At 47.8% G+C, this 20,569-nt stretch overlaps 1 protein-coding gene across 1 annotated transcript in view; it reads left to right on the top strand.

Annotated features, from left to right (window-relative positions):
- Nucleotides 1-11,711: 11,711 nt before the first annotated feature.
- Nucleotides 11,712-20,569, top strand: part of cps1 (carbamoyl-phosphate synthase 1, mitochondrial) — a 180,468-nt gene continuing 171,610 nt past the window's right edge. The window contains exon 1 of the mRNA XM_073046354.1: nt 11,712-12,139. Coding sequence (XP_072902455.1) covers nt 12,014-12,139 — 126 coding nt within the window. The 5' untranslated portion in view covers nt 11,712-12,013. The remainder of the gene's footprint in view (nt 12,140-20,569) is intronic.

Raw genomic sequence — 20,569 nt, 5'->3', positions numbered from 1 at the left:
ACACAAAGGGACCTGGAGCTTGATGTGCTCTAAAACATGAGGCTATGGAAGGAGATCCACCTGAGGCTGCTGCTGATGCCCTCTTCATTACAGATCTGGAGGGTTCACCCTGTGCTCTCCACTCCGCCCAGCAAGGATGGAATTATTGTTGTGGAAGGACATGTTGGTGATCAGCCCAGAATACACCAGTATATTGGGTGCTCTGCTAACATTGACAGAACTGACCAATACTGTCTACCGGCTGTGGGGTGGCATTTATGCCTAGGGTTGGATAGGTCAAACATGGGGATCTCTGGTGCTCTCTCCAAAGTGCTGATGGGGGGGGGGGGGTATAATTGCGCAGTTTCTGATTTAAGCCTAGCAGCCATGGAAATATCTTTCTCCCAGTGCAAGGCAGATTCCCTCCACAGTACCCCTGAACTCTGGAATCTTGCCTGGGCTCCATGTTGACCAGATGTTCCAGTTGTTCATGGGCTGCTCTATTGAGCCACCTCTCCTAGAGGGCTGGCCTGTTGGTCACCATTCTCTCCCTTGAATTGGGAGGTACAGTGAGAACTTTCCAGGACTTTGTGTGTGGTCAGGCTCAGAGTGCATTTTGTGTGCCTGGTGAATGTTAACAGGTCTCCGATGGTACCCGTTAGCTTTGGGAGATGTGCGGCAGAGACTTAATGGGAATATAGGGGGCAACTTTTTTACCCAGAGGGTGGTGCGTATATGAAATGAGCTGTCAGAGGAAGTGGTTGAGGTAGGAACATTAACAACATTTAAAAGACACTTGGACAGGTACATGGATAGGAAAGTACAAGGGAAGCAGGGGCAATTGGGACCAGTTTGTTCAGCATGGACTAGTTGGACAGAAGGTCCTGTTTCTGTGCTGTATGACTCTATAGGCGCATCAGGGATGTTGGCTGTATTCTACCTGTGGGGAATCTTTCCTTTATCTCTGATGGAGATGTACAAGTTGGGCTCTGTGTGCTCCAGGCATGGAGGATGTCATTTTGGACTATGTCGATGATATGCCCATCATATTTGACCTGTGGTGGCTGTGCGGATGCTAGTGGATCTTTTGGGCCACGTTCTCTACACTAATCATCTGGGAGAGATGTACTGGACACTTGGTAGGCCAGAGGTGGGTGCACTGCTTGTTAGAGGCAATGAGCCGGTTTGTATCCAGTCTCTGGGAGTCCGTCAAATCTGTGGGAGTTGACCTAAGCCTTGCTGAGGAAGCCTAACCAGCATTCAGGCCTGAAGAGGGAGGCCTGATAAAGGGTCTCGGCCAAAACATTGACTGCTTATTTCATTTCATAGATGCTGCCTGACTTGCAAAGGTTCTCCAGCATTTTGTGTTGGTTACTAGGGGAAATTGCTTATCTTCTATTGGCCCCTCTTCAGGTTTTGAGGAGGTGATGCTTTCAGTCAGAGTGCTGCCCTGCTGATGGAGAAGGGAGGCCTGGCTGACCAGCAGCCAGTCAGAGAGTTGGGGTGGGTGATGGGGAGCGAGCTGCATGCCCCTTGGGCTTATGACCACTGCTTCCAACTATTCTGTCTTATTGGGTCTTGAGGGGGCTGAGAGTGTAAGGTGATCTTACTGAGCCAACTCCTGTTTAACCAGAATTGCTTGTTGGACCCAATCCCTGAATCCTTCCATTGGGAACTGGTTCCTCCCAATACGAGGGGTGATTGATAAGTTCATGGTCTAAGGCAGAGGGAGTCAATTTTAGAAAACCTTTATAGCACATTTATTTTTCAACGTAGTCCCCTCCTACATTTATACACTCAGTCCAGTGGCCGTGGAGCATATGGATCTTGGACCTTCAGAAAATGTCCACAGATGGGTGATTGATAAGTTTGTGGCCTAAAGTAGAAGGAGATGAGTTATACAGCTCTCGTTACATGCACATGCAGGTCAACTCTTTGAGTGATTATGCAGAAAGTCTGAAGTTAATAACTCATCTCCTTCTACCTTAAGCCATAAACTTATCAATCACCCATCTGTGGACACTTTCTGCAGGTCCAAGATCCGTATGCCCCACGACCGCTGGACTGAGTGTGTAAATGTAGGAGAGGGACTATGTTGAAAAATAAATGTGCTGGGTTTTCTAAAATTGACTCCTTCTACCTTAGGCCACAAACCTATCAATCACCCCTCGTATAAACCATCTCTTATAAACATAAGGAATTCTGTGGATGCCAGATATCCAGAGTAACGTACACAAATGCTCGAAGAACTCGGCAGGCTAGGCAGCATCTATGAGAGGAATAACGAGTCGACGTTTCAGGCCAAGACCCTTCACCAGTTGGTCTGTTATACATCTCCATAGAAGCTGCCTGGCCTGCAGAGTTCCTTTAACACTTTGTGTGAACCATCCTTCAGTACCTGGTGATGGCAATTCCCATTCGGGCTACACCTATATAAAGCCCACTTCCTCATCCTTGCTTGCCATATGGATGTGATGTGACAGGAAATTCCATCATCCGGTGGCAAGGCAATGCAGGTCTCTTTCTGTAGGAGCCCTTCCCCTTTACACTGGAGATCTGAGTGGAGAGCAGTCTCATGCAGTAGGGTTTTAAGCTGGTTCAGGAGATTCAAGATTCAAGTTTATTGACCACGTTAACAGTGAAATGTACAGTGAAATGTGGCATTTGCAATTAACATGTCCTAGAGTGTGCTGGGAGCGTACATTCTGGCACCAAAACAGCACACCCCCAATGCTTGGCAGAACAACACAGAACACAGGCAACAAGACAACAACTAAACAAGCCCTGTTCCTCCCTCCCACCTGCATATATAAACAGTCCTTTAACTACAGGCCAGGCCATCGTCAGGATCTCCAGCCTGTGGCCTTCAGTGGAATCAGACTTGGGTCTCAACTTCCCAGCAGACTTGCAGGGAGTCACAGACTCAGTTCCTGCCAAAGGGGCTTGATTTTTATTTAATGCCGAGTCCCAGAGGCAACAATCTGAGAAGATCTGTGCTGTCACAGCTGCACAGGCTCTGGGCCATCTCTGCTTGTGCACAGGAAGATCACATCCCCAAGCTGATCTCCAGGTTAGGCAAAGTAACAGGTTCCAAGTGACAGCTGTAAATGCTGTATTGTGTGATGTTGTCACTTCACTGTTCTGCTCTCACTGTTCAGTCATTATTGTATTGTTAAGATGGAGGCTTCCTCTCTACCTCTGATCCCCTAGTGTTAGGAAATGTAGAGGGGGCTTGACCCAGTTAGTGGAGATGATTTAGCAGTGAGCGGTAACTTTAATAACCAGGTCTGTACCTGTAAAATAAGAAGCCACTAGGGGTCACAACCCGGAGAGAACAGATACTTAACAAGGTAACAGAAGGCTAGGAGCAACTGGTTTGCCGAGTGAACAAGGATTGTGGATAAGAGTTCGGTTTATGTAGGCTGCAGGATTTGAGTCGGAAACAAGCGGCAGGTGACTCCTATTAGTTGGGTGGAGACTGGCAGATGCCTGCCTGCACAGGCCTGATAGGGTCCCACCCCTTCTACAGCTTGCACCTGAACACCCATGGTGGGACTCCTTAATGAGCGATGGATCTGCAGATGAAACTGGATCTCTCCTCCAGGTTGTACCCTTCCCAGTCGACCAGGTACTGCACACCCTATCTGCGACAACGTGAATCCATCAACCAGCAAACTGTGTATGCTGGACCGCTTTCTACCATCTTAGGTTTTAGAGTTGAAGGCTCAGGTGGGTTTTGTGGTCCTTGGACAACGTGCTTGAGGCAGGACACGTGGAAGACCGATGTGATCCTGAGGCATGATGGCAGCTGGAGACGGTAAGTGACTGGATTGATGCGATGGGTAATTCTGAAAGAACCAATGAACCGGGGCGAGAGCTTGCGTGAGTCTCTGCACAGGGACAGATCTCAGGTGGACAGCCAGTTATGGTCCTCAGGCCAGAGCCTTCTGTTGGCCTGGCAGCAGAAGGCATGTTTGGTAGCTAGGATGGCCCTTCGTGTCCTCTTCCAAGCATTCCAGCAGCAGCGAACAAGGGTCCTAGTGGATGGACCTCCACTGTTGACTTCTCCATGGGGAACAACAGAGGTTGGTAGTCATGCATCACTTCAAAGGGTGACATGTCACGGCAGAGGAAATGTGTAAATTGTGGGACACTTCAGCCCAGAGCAGATACTTCCACGTGGAAGAGTTAGAGGTAGCAGAAACTTCTCCATTTGCTGATTGGCTCTTTATGACTGATCATTGGTCTGCAGATGATAGCCAGTGGACAAACTCACTGAGGTGCTGAGGAAGGAGCAGAAGTGGGAGACGAATTGAGGGCCCCGCTCCGACAGCATGTTCTGAGGGAAGCTGTGGAGGTGAACCAGGTCTGCAGTCTCATTGGCTGATGTAATTTTGGGAGGGCAATGAAGTGGGCTGCCTTGGAGAACCGGTCCACAACTGTCATAATCAACATGGCCCCATTGGAAGGTGGCAAACCCATGATGAGATCCATGGCAATGTGGGACACAGCTGCTGAATTAGTAGGGATTGCAGGACCCCGGAGGGCTGCTAGATGGGGCACAGTGAGGACAGGCAGCAACAGATTGATATACATCTGTGATCATGGTGGGCCACCAAACCTGGCGATGCAGAACTGTGAGCCTGGATGTCTGGAGAGGGCCCACTGCAGTGCCTCAGAGCATACAGCTGCCAGTATGTACATATGGTTGTTAGGTGTGCCAACTGAGGTTCTTTGGTGCTGATTCTAGGCCGGAGCCTCTGGCTGAAGTGTCACGGGAGAACACGGAACAACGGGAGCGGCAGGTTAGCTGCCGGGGGTTGTGTGTCCGAAGTGCTACGCCTTTCTGGGGCTGACTCTCTGGGCGCAGAGCTCGTAAAAAGCGACGCAACACTCTTTTAACATTGTAAATCAACGAGTAGTTTGTTATGTTTCCCCTCTCGCTGTGAAATGGGGACACCCCTTTCTCCCTTATTAGAGAGTGAGAGAGACTGTGGTATGTCGAATTACTGCGTGAATGAGTAGCCTTTAGGGTACTGCAAGTCTGTCTATCTATTGATGCTTTGCTGCACGCTTGAGTGCTCGGTGGAGGGCGCTGATGCTTTTTGCTGGTGGGGGAGGGGGTGTCATTGTTTTGCTGCTGCTTATGTGTGGGAGGGGGAGCTGGGGAGGGCTTTGGGGTTCTAACGTTTAACTGTCATTCATTCTTTGGGGCATTCCTCTGTTTTTGTGGATGTTTGCAAAGAAAAAGAATTTCAGGATGTATATTGTATACAATTCTCTGACATTGAATGTGCATATTGAAACTTATTTTGACATATTGGAGCAGACTCGTGCTGCAGGACCTGGTGGATCTGGTTTGCAAGGTCCCAGACGATCGGGGCGAGAGTCTGGGATGATAAGTGTTGGCTAAGGGGTGATCTCTGTTTCATCTGAGTTGAACTGTTGTGACAGGGCATCTGCCTTTGTGTTCTTGAAGCCTTGTCGGTCGGAGATGGTTAAGTTGAATTCCTTGAAGAAGAGTTGATAGGTCTGTTGAATGGATGTGAGGTTCTGGTGGTCAGTGCAGGTCAGAAAGGGCTCGGGGTTCCCCATATGTCTCCATTCTTCCAAAGCCTAATGATGGCCTAGTGGCAGGTGACTCCTGTTAGCTGGGTGGAGACTGGGAGGTGTCTGCCTGTGCAGGCCTGACAGCTGGCTCATGAACCTCCAGTTTCTTCAGATTTCATGGACTCCATGGTCACCTGTGCATTCTATGAGAGGTCACACCCTCTGTTTGAATACCTGAAGAGGCTGCTATCCAAGTTTTGCTAGTAATGCTACTAATCTTCAGATACAAAAGCGGATTCTGTCATGGTCCCAATCATTTATTCCCTATCTCGCTCCTAATTTTCTTTGATTATGCCATGGTCCCGATCATTAATTTCCCAATTGCTTCCCATTCTCCTTGATGATGGCACATCTGGTTTCCATCAAGAAATCAGTATAAGAACTTCAATGTCACAACCACTTCTTGCCAGTTCATTGGTCTTATTCCTGTGTGATAACTATGTTTCCTGATCACTTAGCACTGTTTGTTCTAAGTTTGGTTCCAGTTTCTAGGTTTACCTATGAGACTCCGTCCCTCTGAGTCAAGGCTCCATGTCAAGTCTCCATATCAGGGCTCTGTGTCTAGATCCCTCTGGTTTGCTGTTCGGTGTTTACACCCGTGTAAGCATCCAAACTCAATCTCCGTGCCTGTGTCCTGCACTTGGGTTCACGTCAGTTATTCATTGCAACAGAACAAACTGGCCACTATGGACCCAGCGGGCACGAAGACCCTGCAACAAGCCCTCACCAGCCAGGGCTCCCTACTGGGTCTGCACGATCAACTCCTCCGGGATGTTGTGGAGAACCTCCGTTCCCTGTCTGCTAACATAACGAAGATCGGTGATCAGGTGGACCACGTATCCACTAATCTTACCGCATCCTCTCCTGGAACTCTGTCTAATCAGTCCAGACAGACTATAGTGGCAACCCCCTACCCGTCAGCAACACCCCCGCCAAGAGAGCCGCACGTATCTGAACCAGATCACTACGCTGGGGATTTGGGGAAGTGCCGGGCCTTCCTTCTGCAATGGTCCTTGGTGTTCGATCAGCAGTCATCCACGTACTCCACGGACAAGTCAAAGGTAGCTTATATGATGGGGTTGTTGCCGGGAAGTGCCTTAGCGTGGGCTACAGCTGTTTGGGATAATCAGCCGGATATCTGCTCTTCATTCCCCACCTTTATTACGGAGATGAGAAAGATCTTTGACCACCCCATCCGTGGTAAAAATGCCCGCTAAGCATCTACTCACTCTCCATCAGGGCTCCTGCAGTGTCGCTGAGTACTCCATGGAGTTCCGGATGTTAGCAGCTGACTCAGGGTGGAATGACGAAGCACTCCAAGATGTATTTCGTGATGGTCTCAGCGACAGGGTGAAAGACAAGTTGTTGGCAAGAGATGACACCAACGGCCTGGATTCCTTGATCTCCCTAGCCATCAGGTTGGACAATCGTCTCCAAGAACACCATAGGGAGAGATCTGGTCGTCCACCACCTTTGGCCACTCCACAGCACTCGTTTCCACCTCCTGCCAGAACAAACCTCTCCAGCTTCTGCTCCAAGAGTGGCTCCCAGCCCGGCCATTTCCACCGCCCCAGGACAGGAACTCGTGCAGCTGGGACAGAACCGCCTCTCTCCCGCTGAGCAACTCCGGAGATTGAGAGCGGGTGAGTGTCTATATTGCAGCCAGTCTGGCCACTTCCAAGCTACCTGTCCCCTTTGGCCAAAGAAGGAAGGCTCACCTGTAGAAAAGGGAACCCTGGTGAGCCAGACAACATTCCCTTCCATTCCCAGAACCCGGATGCAGATCCCGGCTACTCTATGTTACAACAAACAATCCCTGCCTCTGTCAGCTCTAGTGGACTCCGGTGCCAAGGGCAATCTTCTGGATGAAGACATAGCTTCCCGGGCCAGAATTCATCCGGACCATTGAGTACCCCTCTGGAAGCCCGGGCACTAGACGGTAGACTGCTAGCTCGGGTCCCACGCTGCACACCACTCCTGTCTTTAATTCTCTCTGGGAACCATCAAGAGCAGGTACAATTTAACTTAATTTCCTCCCCTCAAGCTCTTATAGTTCTTGGGTATCCCTGGTTGGTCCGCCTTAATCCTCACATCGACTGGTCCACTGGGAAGATAGCCAGCTGGAGCCCGTTCTGTCACTTCACTTGTCTTCAATCGGCCCTTTCCCCTGTGAAAGTCACCTTAACCTCGTCTGCCACTGAGACCCCCGACCTATCCAAGGTTCCAGCAGAGTACTATGATCTGGGAGAAGTATTCAACAAACAACGGGCTCTTTCCCTGTCTCCACACCGCCCTTAGAATTGCACAATTGACCTTCTCCCTGGGGTCCCTCTACCCACCAGTCAGCTGTATAACTTGTCCCAGCTGGAAAGGGAGGCAATGGAGGCTTACATAAATGAATCTTTCGTGGTGGGCATTATTCGGACCTCATCCTCCCCTGTTGGCGCAGGTTTCTTCTTTGTGGGGAAGAAGGACGGCTCACTGCTTCCCTGCATTGACTACCGGGGCCTAAATAGCATAACCATAAAGAACAAATATCCACTACCCCTTTTCAACTCTGCTTTCGAACCACTTCACAGGGCCACCATCTTCTCCAACTTGGACCTACAAAGTGCCTACAACCTGGTCAGGATAAGAGAGGGAGATGAGTGAAAAACAGCATTCAACACCCCTCTTGGTCACTACGAATACCTGGTCATGCCATTCGGCCTCACCAGTGCCCCCGCCATTTTCCAAGCCCTGATAAACAACGTCCTTAGACATTTTATTAACCGCTTCATGTTTTATTATTTGGATGACATTTTAATCTTCTCCAGGAATCTTCAGGAACACACTCACCATGTCCATCAGGTTCTGCAGAGGCTTTGGGAGAACAAATTATTTGTAAAAACCGAGAAGTGTGAATTTCACGTTCCTTCAGTCAGTTTCTTAGGATACATCATTGAGAGCGGGCAAGTGAGTGCGGATCCTGAAAAGATCCGGATGGTGCTGGAGTGGCTAGAAATGCGACTCCGTCCCTCTGAGTCAAGGTTCCGTGTCAAGTCTCTGAGTCAAGGCTCTGTGTCAAGATCCCTCCGGTTTGCTGTTTGGCGTTTACCACCATGTAAGCATCTAAACTCAATCTTCGTGCCTATGTCCTGCACTTGGGTTCGCTTCAGTCACTCATTGCAACAGATTCAAGTGATTGGGGGAATCTTCTTATCAGTCTGCTCCCAGGTCTGGTCAGGATGGCCATTGGTAGGTGCAGGTAGCAGGCCGTGGAGGGTTCTGTCCAAGCCAACTGCACGTCCCACTTCTGAGGATACAGCTGTATCAGATTGTCCCAGGAAAGGAAGTGCACAGTGCCTGCTGGCTCACTGAAGGCTTTCTAGGACAATGCATGCCACAGGGACTGGAGTGCATTTGGGACAAGGGTGATGTTTCAATTCCAGAAAAGTTGCAGGGTCTTGTCTGAAACATCAACTGTCTATTTCCCTCCACTGATGCTGCCTGTCCCACCGAGTTCCCCCGGCAGAATGTGTTTTACTCTAGATTCCAGCTTCTGCAGACTCTTGTGTCGCCAATGTGTCTACTTGAATGGATGTGTTGTTTTAAGTAAGTTTTCTTACAACAAAAAAACATGTTTGATACATGGTAAAGTTCCATATGACCATAAGACACAGAAGCAGAATTAGGCCAATGAATGGGTCACATCTAGTCTGCTCCACCATTCCATCATGGCTGATTTATTATCCCTCTCAACCCCATTCTCTTGCCACATGTTCCCTCTACACTGCACAACCAACCATCCCAGAAATAGTACTTTGAAAATGGGAATCTACAAATATTTCCCACATCTTTAAATACATCGGTACATTAGATAGATAGATAGATAGATAGATACTTTATTCATCCCCATGGGGAAATTCAACCTTTTTTCCAATGTCCCATACACTTGTAGTAGCAAAACTAATTACATACAATACTTAACTCAGTAAAAAATATGATATGCATCTAAATCACTATCTCAAAAAGCATTAATAATAGCTTTAAAAAAAGTTCTTGTCCTGGCGGTTGAATTGTAAAGCCTAATGGCATTGGGGAGTATTGACCTCTTCATCCTGTCTGAGGAGCATTGCATCAATAGTAACCTGTCGCTGAAACTGCTTCTCTGTCTCTGGATGGTGCTATGTAGAGGATGTTCAGGGTTTTCCATAATTGACCGTAGCCTACTCAGCGCCCTTCGCTCAGCTACCGATGTTAAACTCTCCATTCCTTTGCCCACGACAAAGCCCGCCTTCCTTACCAGCTTATTAAGACGTGAGGCGTCCCTCTTCTTAATGCTTCCTCCCCAACACGCCACCACAAAGAAGAGGGCGCTCTCCACAACTGACCTATAGAACATCTTCAGCATCTCACTACAGACATTGAATGACGCCAACCTTCTAAGGAAGTACAGTCGACTCTGTGCCTTCCTGCACAATTTAATGTGGTCTCATGTACTGAGATACAGTGAAAAGCTTTGTTTTGCATGCCATCCATACAGATCATTTAATCACATCAGTAAATTGAGGTACTACAAAGGAAAAACAATAATAAAACACAGAAAGGAATATTACAGTTACAGAGCAAGTGCACGCAGGCAGACAATAGTGTGAAAGGTCATAATGAGGTCAGGAGTCTACCTTTTCATTCTCGAGAATTGTTCAGTAGCCTCATAATAGCAGGATAGAAGCTCCCATTGAGTCTGGTGTTACATGCTTTCAGGCATCTGTATATCCAGCCTGATGGAGAAAAGGCAACTTCCATGGTGACTGTGATCTACATGCTCTACACTGTCTGGTTAACAAAGGCAGTTGGAGTGGGGAGGAACAAACAAAGGGATATGTAAACCGAAAAGAGAGTAGCAAAGATTTGTGAAGATGTGCGAGCGAGTTCTCAGGAGGGGTTGGCCAGGCTAAGACTCTATCCTTTGGAATACAGGAGAAAGAGAGGGTGACTTATGGAAGTGTTTAAAAGAATGAGGTGCATTGATAGGGTGGTTGGTAATAGTCTCTTTCAGAGGCTAGAGGAGTCCAAAAATTGGGGGCATAAATTTATGGTGGGAAGTAAAAGAGATAAGAACAGTTTCAAGAACAGTTACTACTCCTCAACCATCAGGTTCTTGAACAAAAGGGATGACTACACTCATTTAAAGACTTGTTATTTTATGCTCATTATTTATTGCTATTTACTTATTATCTGCATTTGCACAATTCGTTTGCAGTTCCTGTTTACTGTTACTGTTCTACGGATTTGCTAAGTATGCCCGCAGAAAAAGAATCTCAGGTTTGTATGTGGTGACATGAATTTACTCTGATATAAATTTTACTTTGAACTTTAAATGGATCTGAGAGGCATCTTTTTCACGCAGAGGGTGTTGAGTATATGAGAAGAACTGCCAGAGGAACTGGTAGAGGCAGGTACAATAATATCATTTAAGAAGCACTTGGAGGGGCGTGATTCAGAGGAATATGGGCTGATCATAAGAAATTGGGACTAGCTGGATGGGTATTGTATGGACTGGTTAGGCCAACGGGTCTGTAAGTGATAATTATAACCTTTGGAATATTGCTGTTCTTTTCTTCCTAATATAAAGTTTAAAACCACAAAAACGGTCATTCTTGTACATTGAAGTGAACTGTCAAAAGATTCAGGGTCTGGACCCGAAACGCCAACCGCTCACTTCTCTCTTCAGGCGCTGCACGACACGATAAGTTCCTCTCGTGTTTTGTTTCAAAAGATCCCACCTACCAACACGACACCGCTACCCCCCCGCTCCGACTTCAAGCCTTTTTAACATTAAGGTGCATGCATTTGCGCAAATTCGTAATTTTGTTAAAAGTAAATTTTAAGTTGGAAAAACTCAAGAAATAATCCGGAATAATATCAATTATTTTCTGAAAACTTTGGAAAGACTTTGCAATAATCTGGTCAGTCATGTTTCATTGTGGAAATACGGTATAGATTTATTTATGTATCTTAACAGGTCAACAACGGGTTCATATTTCCAATGGAAATCTCCACAGGTAGGGTAAATCTGCTAATAAAGGCGCTGTTTGATTAGGAGAAATACGGTTCTGGCATCCCAGTGCGTCCCAAACAACTGAACGAATTGATGTGCAGTACGCAGCCGATACGATTTCATCAGTTTATATGAGAAACCCCAGATCGAAGTGGAGTGAAACAACCCAACGAGATACGAGGTCGCTGCTGATCAACCTTTAACGTCAGTCAGCCCGCCGGGTCACCCAACACAATAGTACAAAAGCGCCGGATCCTGATCCCAGTTAGTGGGAGCCAGTTTGGAAGTGGATGAGCTTTACAACGGGGGACAGAAATAACTTCTGAAGACAATAAAGTAACTTTTGAAAGAAAGTAAATCGTTTGAATTCCAAAACCGATCATGACGAAGATACTCAGAGCGTGCAACTTGTTCAAATCCATTAAACATGGCATTACAACCTGCAAGCTTGCACAGCGACCAGTGTGGAGTTTGGAGAAAGCAGGAGTCAGATTATACACCGTCAAGGTAAATAGACTAAATCTGCGCATTAAAAATACATCGAGAAAATACAACTGTTAGTGCGATGTTTACTTCGTCCCCGACCAATCTGGAGTGAATGATAGAACTAAAGTAACTTTTCTCGCTGTATTTTGAACTAATCCCCTCTGATATGCAAGACAAATCAAAACGATGCAATTAATTAGAATTAGTTTGGGAAACGCAGTTCCGCGAATAGGGGAGTGAGACGGCGACAAAGTGATATGAACCGCGTGTTTGGCTTTGTGTTTATATGCTTCCGTCCTGGAAGGGTGGAAGGGGCTGGGGCAGGGTTGCAATCCCTGCCGCTGAGCCTTGCCCTGATCTCTCGGACCACCCAGCGCCTTGGGCGACGAGCTGGTCCGGAGCAGCGCAGTCGCAGTCGCTGTCGGCTGGCGTGAGGAGCGAGGAGCCTGGGCCGAAGCGATGGCGGGCTTTGCTTTACTGGGGCTGGCGCTCCCTGTTACCCGGCGGCGGGTACCCGGGCATAGTATTTGTAGAATGTATATCCTTAGTTGGAGAATTTGTTTTTTGGGCTGACATTTGAATGCCGTCCTGTGCACTCGTCCCTGAAGCACATTGGAGTAACGCTCACTCTAGTATCGTTAGTTTCCCTCTTCAAGGATGTGCATGGAAACAAATATAATTGAGGTGTGGCCACTTTCTGTTATAAATCTGAAAGCTGTTGAGAGAATCCTCCACTGTTTCTATATTTACAATTAATATGTTAACCACTTTTTTTGAAGTGGTCTTTGCTGTGGGAAAAGCATAGAACCCGACCTCGCGAATTGGGGACCTTCAATAAAGTGAGGGAAGAGTTAGACCCAAAACATTAATTGGATAGAGAGGAATACTGTCGTAATTTATCAAAGTGATGCCCTACGTTGACGGAGATGGGGATTCGATCCTGACCTCTGGTGCAACGAGTGTGGACGTTGTCATTGAAAAAGGATCTTATACAGGGGTATAGACACCACCGAACTAGATATGCCCAGGCATCATCCCTGATGAAGATGGCAGTTTGTCATCGGAATGTCGGTTATAATCGATGTTTGTATCCGGCTGGAAGCCCGAGAACAGCTTATTCGTCATATTGTCATTATTTGCCACTTTATTTCCTGTCAGTCACCTTATGTACAGCATGGCTCTCTTTATGGACACAGAATCTACGTATATAAGCTATCCAATGTATTTATGTTTACTGTGTTCTTTATACTTTGTGTGTTTTTATTTGGTGCTGTGTTGGATCTGGAGTAACAATTATTCTCCTTTACACTTATGTACAGGAAATGACATTAAGCAACCTTGAACCTTGTGTTGATTTCCTCTGGGTGCTTGGGTTTCTTTGCACATCCCAAAAATATGTGAGCTGATAGGTTACATGGTACTGTGAATTGCCCCTAGAGTGCAGGTGAGTGCGGGAATCCTGGGGAGTTGATGAAAACCTAGGACGAATAAAACAGAATTAATGTAAATAGGTGCTTGATTATAGCACAGACTCTGCTTCCAAGCCCTCTCTGTGAATCCATGAAAACATGTGCAGGAATAGACTGCTCAGACCCTTGTGGCTGAACTAAAAACTGACACGATCTTGCTTCTCTATCCCCCTCCCCCACCCACCCATACCTCAAATGTCCAGGTATCTTTCACTTAGTTTCGAATGCAGTCTATTATGCAGCCTCTGCAGCGTGATGATAATTTTACTGAAATTGGTGAGACATCATCTGTTGGTGGAAAGGTGTTAACAAATTTGAAAGAGTGCAGAAAGGATCTACCAAGATGTTTCCTGCATTGGGGGTCTGAGTCCCGAAGAGAGATTTCATAGACCAGTACTCCTGGAGAGCAGGAGATTGCGGGGTGTTGGTGGCCATAAATTCATCTTTAAATAGTTATGATGAATCATACAAGGTGTATGAGCGTAAGCTCAGAATGTGAAGACAAGTAAGGAATTTCTGTCTTACATTTCTTGGCATGTGGCATGCACTACCCAACCCCAATTTCTGTTGAAAAGGTACAATACCTAGAATATCTGTGGTTAAGAAGCTACTCCCACACTGCTAATGGTAAGGGCACCAGGAACTGGGCAACACACACCAAATGCTGTCAAAACTTTGTGTTAAGGTTTTCTTGCATCTCCTCACATTCAATATCACCTGAAATATTTGCACTTTTATTATGAACTTCAAAATGCTCTGTTATTTTAAACACTTGCATCAGATTTGTTTTAAAGAACTTTGCCTTTTCATCTGTCTAGCTACTGTGGTTGTGTTTGGACTCTAGGCCTGGCCATCATGTTCTGGCCAGGATGTGGTGCTCAGAAGTTTTGTGCAAGATGTTGGTGAGGCAGCATCCAGAATATCGAGTACAGTTTTGGTTTAGAGGAATGTGAGCCCAATGGGAACAGGCTTAGTGGGATGCTTGGTTGGCATGGACCTGTTAAGCTGAAGAAGTTGATTCCATGCTGTATGATTCTATGACTAAGGCTGACATGAGACCCTCCATTAGTTGTGATTGTCAGTGGCTGTTACAACTCAGCTGTCTACGTGATTTGCAAGCAGTACACAAGCCAGGGCAGGTGTGATATGGAGAGCAAGCTGTTGCCTATGTAGCAGGCTCCCCTTCTCCATGTAGCTGATGAAATCAAATGAATGGCAGAAACCACTACTGTTTGTCACCAGCGACATCACAAGAGTTGCCAGTCAGCGATGAACTCGCCATAGGACTGCCTTAGGGACTCTAGCTCTGGGTTGACTCCCAAAGCCTTTCCCATGAGTGGGTATAGCCGCAAGGCTGTGGAGTTGTGAGCTCAGAGTTTTCCTTTTGGATGAGCTGCTAACAACAGCTGTTGAATTCCATGTGCCCAAAGTGATAGGTTTCAAAGCACCAATAACCAACCTCGGGCACTTCTTCTGTCAGTAGAAGTGACTCCGCTGAGCTTAGTAGCTAAGTCACATGCAAAGACCAGGAGCTGGACTCGGCTGTCAGAGGCTATTTGAGACCCTTGTCATTAGGAGCATTTAGTAGGTAGTGGGAGCTTATTCCCACTACCACCCCTCCCTCCCCCCTTAGCTCAACAATATTAAATGACCCAGGTTGACATAGCACTTCGGTAAATACAGCATAACATTCTTGCTTGGGTATTTCAGCTAATGTTGCGAAAGCTTGGGATTACATGTTGCTTTAACTTGTCTTGCCACTTCCTAAAGTGTCTCCATAGACCCGGTGGCCACATCATTAGGTTCCTCCTGTACCTGATAAGATGGCCTCTGAGTGTATGCTCGAGGTCTTCTGCTGCTGTAGCCCATCCACTTCAAAGTTTGACATTTTGTGCATTCAGCAATGTTCTTCTGCACCCCTCTCTTGTAATGCTTGAGATACTGTCACCTTATTCTTCTGTCTTCTCTCATTAACAATGCATTTTTGCCCATAGAACTGCAGTTTACTGGATGTTTTTTTTCCGCATCATTCCTTGTAAACCCTAGAGACTGCTGTGCATAAAAATCCCAGAAGATCAGCTGGTTCTGAGATACTCAAACCATCCTGTCTGGCACCAACAATCATTCCACTGTCAAAGTCACTTAGATCTCATTTCTTCCCCATTCTGATGTTTAGTCTGAACAACAACTGAACCTCATGACCATGTCTGCATGGGTTTATGCATTGAGGTGGTGCCATATGATTTGCTGATCAGATATTTGCATTAAAGAGCAGGTGTATTTAAGAAAATGGCCGCTGAGTGTAGATGTTCCTTACATGTTGTTTCCTTTAAATCATTTTCAGGATCAGCATGTTGCTCTTAAGAAGGTGGGGCTGAGTCATTCCCTTGAATGGCTAATTCTGGAGATACACATTATTATGGACTTGTTTACAGTTCCCAATCAGAATCTAACAACGTCTCTCATACTGTGGTGCACAAAACACCACTTGTACTTGATTACAGGATCCTTAATGAACTTTTGTCTAGCCTGCGAATGCATTTCTTTTTAATTAGTCTTACTGATATAGAAAATGGTTTAAAAAAAATGTGGATCAGTCTGTCACTGTATAACAGTGGGGTACAGTACTCGTGGGGATGGGTCTGTCACTATATAACACGGGTACAGTACTGGTGGGGACGGGTCTGTCACTGTATAACACTGGGGTACAGTACTGGTGGGGACGGGTCTGTCACTGTATAACACTGGATTACAGTACTGGTGGGGACGGGTCTGTCACTGTGTAACACTGGGGTACAGTACTGGTGGGGACGGGTCTGTCACTGTATAACAGTGGGGTACAGTACTCGTGGGGATGGGTCTGTCACTATATAACACGGGTACAGTACTGGTGGGGATGGATCTGTCACTGTGTAACACTGGGGTACAGTACTGGTGGGGTTGGGTCTGTCACTGTGTAACACTGGGGTACAGTACTGGTGGGGACGGGTCTGTCACTATATAACACGGGTACAGTACTGGTGGGGATGGGTCTGTCACTGTAACACTGGGGCACAGTACTGGTGGGGACGGGTCTGTCACTGTGTAACATTGGGGTACAGTACTGGTGGGGATGGGTCTGTCACTGTGTAACACTGGGGTACAGTACTGGTGGGGACGGGTCTGTCACTGTAACACTGGGGTACAGTACTGGTGGGGACGGGTCTGTCACTGTATAACACGGGTACAGTACTTGTGGGGATGGGTCTGTCACTGTGTAACATTGGGGTACAGTACCGGTGGGGATGGGTCTGTCACTGTGTAACACTGGGGTACAGTACTGGTGGGGACGGGTCTGCCACTGTAACACTGGGGTACAGTACTGGTGGGGACGGGTCTGTCACTGTATAACACGGGTACAGTACTGGTGGGGAAGGGTCTGTCACTGTGTAACACTGGGGTACAGTACTGGTGGGGATGGGTCTGTCACTGTGTAACACTGGGGTACAGTACTGGTGGGGATGGGTCTGTCACTGTGTAACACTGGGGTACAGTACTGGTGGGGATGGGTCTGTCACTGTGTAACACTGGGGTACAGTACTGGTGGGGACGGGTCTGTCACTGTGTAACACTGGGGTACAGTACTGGTGGGGATGGGTCTGTCACTGTATAACACTGGGGTACAGTACTGGTGGGGACGGGTCTGTCACTGTAACACTGGGGTACAGTACTGGTGGGGATGGGTCTGTCACTGTGTAACACTGGGGTACAGTACTGGTGGGGACGGGTCTGTCACTGTGTAACACTGGGGTACAGTACTGGTGGGGATGGGTCTGTCACTGTGTAACACTGGGGTACAGTACTGGTGGGGATGGGTCTGACACTGTATAACTCTGGGGTACAGTACTGGTGGGGATGGGTCTGTCACTGTGTAACACTGGGGTACAGTACTGGTGGGGATGGCTCTGTCACTGTATAACACGGGTACAGTACTGGTGGGGATGGGTCTGTCACTATATAACACGGGTACAGTACTGGTGGGGACGGGTCTGTCACTGTGTAACACTGGGGTACAGTACTGGTGGGGACGGGTCTGTCACTGTGTAACACTGGGGTACAGTACTGGTGGGGATGGGTCTGACACTGTATAACACTGGGGTACAGTACTGGTGGGGATGGCTCTGTCACTGTATAACACGGGTACAGTACTGGTGGGGATGGGTCTGTCACTATATAACACGGGTACAGTACTGGTGGGGACGGGTCTGTCACTGTGTAACACTGGGGTACAGTACTGGTGGGGACGGGTCTGTCACTATATAACACGGGTACAGTACTGGTGGGGACGGGTCTGTCACTGTGTAAAACTGGGGTACAGTACTGGTGGGGACGGGTCTGTCACTATATAACACGGGTACAGTACTGGTGGGGACGGGTCTGTCACTGTGTAACACTGGGGTACAGTACTGGTGGGGACGGGTCTGTCACTGTAACACTGGGGTACAGTACTGGTGGGGATGGGTCTGTCACTGTGTAACACTGGGGTACAGTACTGGTGGGGACGGGTCTGTCACTGTGTAACACTGGGGTACAGTACTGGTGGGGACGGGTCTGTCACTGTAACACTGGGGCACAGTACTGGTGGGGACGGGTCTGTCACTGTGTAACATTGGGGTACGGTACTGTTGGGGATGGGTCTGTCACTGTGTTACACTGGGGCACAGTACTGGTGGGGATGGGTCTGTCACTATATAACACGGGTACAGTACTGGTGGGGATGGGTCTGTCACTGTAACACTGGGGTACAGTACTGGTGGGGATGGGTCTGTCACTGTGTAACACTGGGGTACAGTACTGGTGGGGTTGGGTCTGTCACTGTGTAACACTGGGGTACAGTACTGGTGGGGACGGGTCTGTCACTATATAACACGGGCACAGTACTGGTGGGGATGGGTCTGTCACAGTATAACACTGGGGTACAGTACTGGTGGGGACGGGTCTGTCACTGTGTAACATTGGGGTACAGTACTGGTGGGGATGGGTCTGTCACTGTGTAACACTGGGGCACAGTACTGGTGGGGACGGGTCTGTCACTGTAACACTGGGGCACAGTACTGGTGGGGATGGGTCTGTCACTGTGTAACACCGGGGTACAGTACTGGTGGGGACGGGTCTGTCACTGTGTAACACTGGGGTACAGTACTGGTGGGGACGGGTCTGTCACTGTAACACTGGTGTACAGTACTGGTGGGGACGGGTCTGTCACTGTATAACACGGGTACAGTACTGGTGGGGATGGGTCTGTCACTGTGTAACATTGGGGTACAGTACCGGTGGGGATGGGTCTGTCACTGTGTAACACTGGGGTACAGTATTGGTGGGGACGGGTCTGCCACTGTAACACTGGGGTACAGTACTGGTGGGGACGGGTCTGTCACTGTATAACACGGGTACAGTACTGGTGGGGAAGGGTCTGTCACTGTGTAACACTGGGGTACAGTACTGGTGGGGACGGGTCTGTCACTGTAACACTGGGGTACAGTACTGGTGGGGATGGGTCTGTCACTGTATAACACGGGTACAGTACTGGTGGGGATGGGTCTGTCACTGTGTAACATTGGGGTACAGTACCAGTGGCGATGGGTCTGTCACTGTGTAACACTGGGGTACAGTACCGGTGGGGTTGGGTCTGTCACTGTGTAACACTGGGGTACAGTACTGGTGGGGACGGGTCTGTCACTGTGTAACATTGGGGTACAGTACTGGTGGGGACGGGTCAGTCACTGTGTAACACTGGACACAGTACAGGTGGGGATGGGTCTGTCACTGTAACACTGGGGTACAGTACTGGTGGGGTCGGGTCTGTCACTGTATAGCACTGGGGCACAGTACTGGTGGGGACGGGTCTGTCACTGTATAACACTGGGGTACAGTACTGGTGGGGATGGGTCTGTCACTGTGTAACACTGGGGTACAGTACTGGTGGGGATGGGTCTGTCACTGTGTAACACTGGGGTACAGTACTGGTGGGGACGGGTCTGTCACTATATAACACGGGTACAGTACTGGTGGGTATGGGTCTGTCACTATATAACACGGGTACAGTACTGGTGGGGATGCGTCAATATATAAAATAGACACAGTACTGGTGGTAATGGGGCTTGTTGCTGTATGACATTGGGGTACAGTAGTAGTGGAGAGGGACCTGTCACTATATAACATGGGTACAGTACTGGTGAGGATGGGTCTGTCATTGTATAACACTGGGGTACAGTACTGCTGGGGATGGGTCTGTCACTGTATAACACTGGGGTACAGTACTGGTGGGGACGGGTCTGTCACTGTATAACAACCTGCAAGTTAACCTTTAGGGTGTTCTGCACAAGGACTCCCAAGACCTTTGCATCTATTTTTTTTTGGATTTTCTCTCCGTTTAGAAAATAGTCTGCACATTTACTTTTTCTACCAAAGTGCATGACCATGCTTTTTCCAACATTGTATTTAATTTGCCACTTTCTTGTCCATTCTCCTACTCTGTCTAAGACCTTCCACTGCCTTCCTGTTTCTTCAATTCTATCTGCCTCTCCACCAATCTTTGCATCATCTGCAAACTTGGCAACAAAGCCAGCTATTCCATCATGTAAATCATTGATATACATCATAAAAAGCGGTCCCAACACCGACCCCTGCGGGACACCACTAGTCACTGGCTGCGAACCAGTAAAAGATCCTTTCATTCCCACTCACTGCCTCCTACCAATCAGCCACTGCTCTAACCATGCTAGTAATTTTCCTATAATATCATGGGCTCTTAATTTGGTAAACAGCCTCATGTGTGACACCCTGTAGAAGGCCTTCTGAAAATCCAAATATACAATATCCATTGCATCCCCCTTATCTATCCTCCTTGTAATTTCTTTAAAGAAATCCATCAGGTTTGTTATGCAAGATTTTCCCTTAAGGAAACCATGCTGACTTTATCCTATCTTGTCCTGTGTCACCA

This window comes from Hemitrygon akajei, chromosome 5, assembly GCF_048418815.1.
Source record: "Hemitrygon akajei chromosome 5, sHemAka1.3, whole genome shotgun sequence".
Lineage (NCBI taxonomy): Eukaryota > Metazoa > Chordata > Chondrichthyes > Myliobatiformes > Dasyatidae > Hemitrygon > Hemitrygon akajei.
The sequence above is the reverse complement of the archived record's forward strand: the minus strand, read 5'-3'. Positions and strand labels throughout refer to the sequence as shown.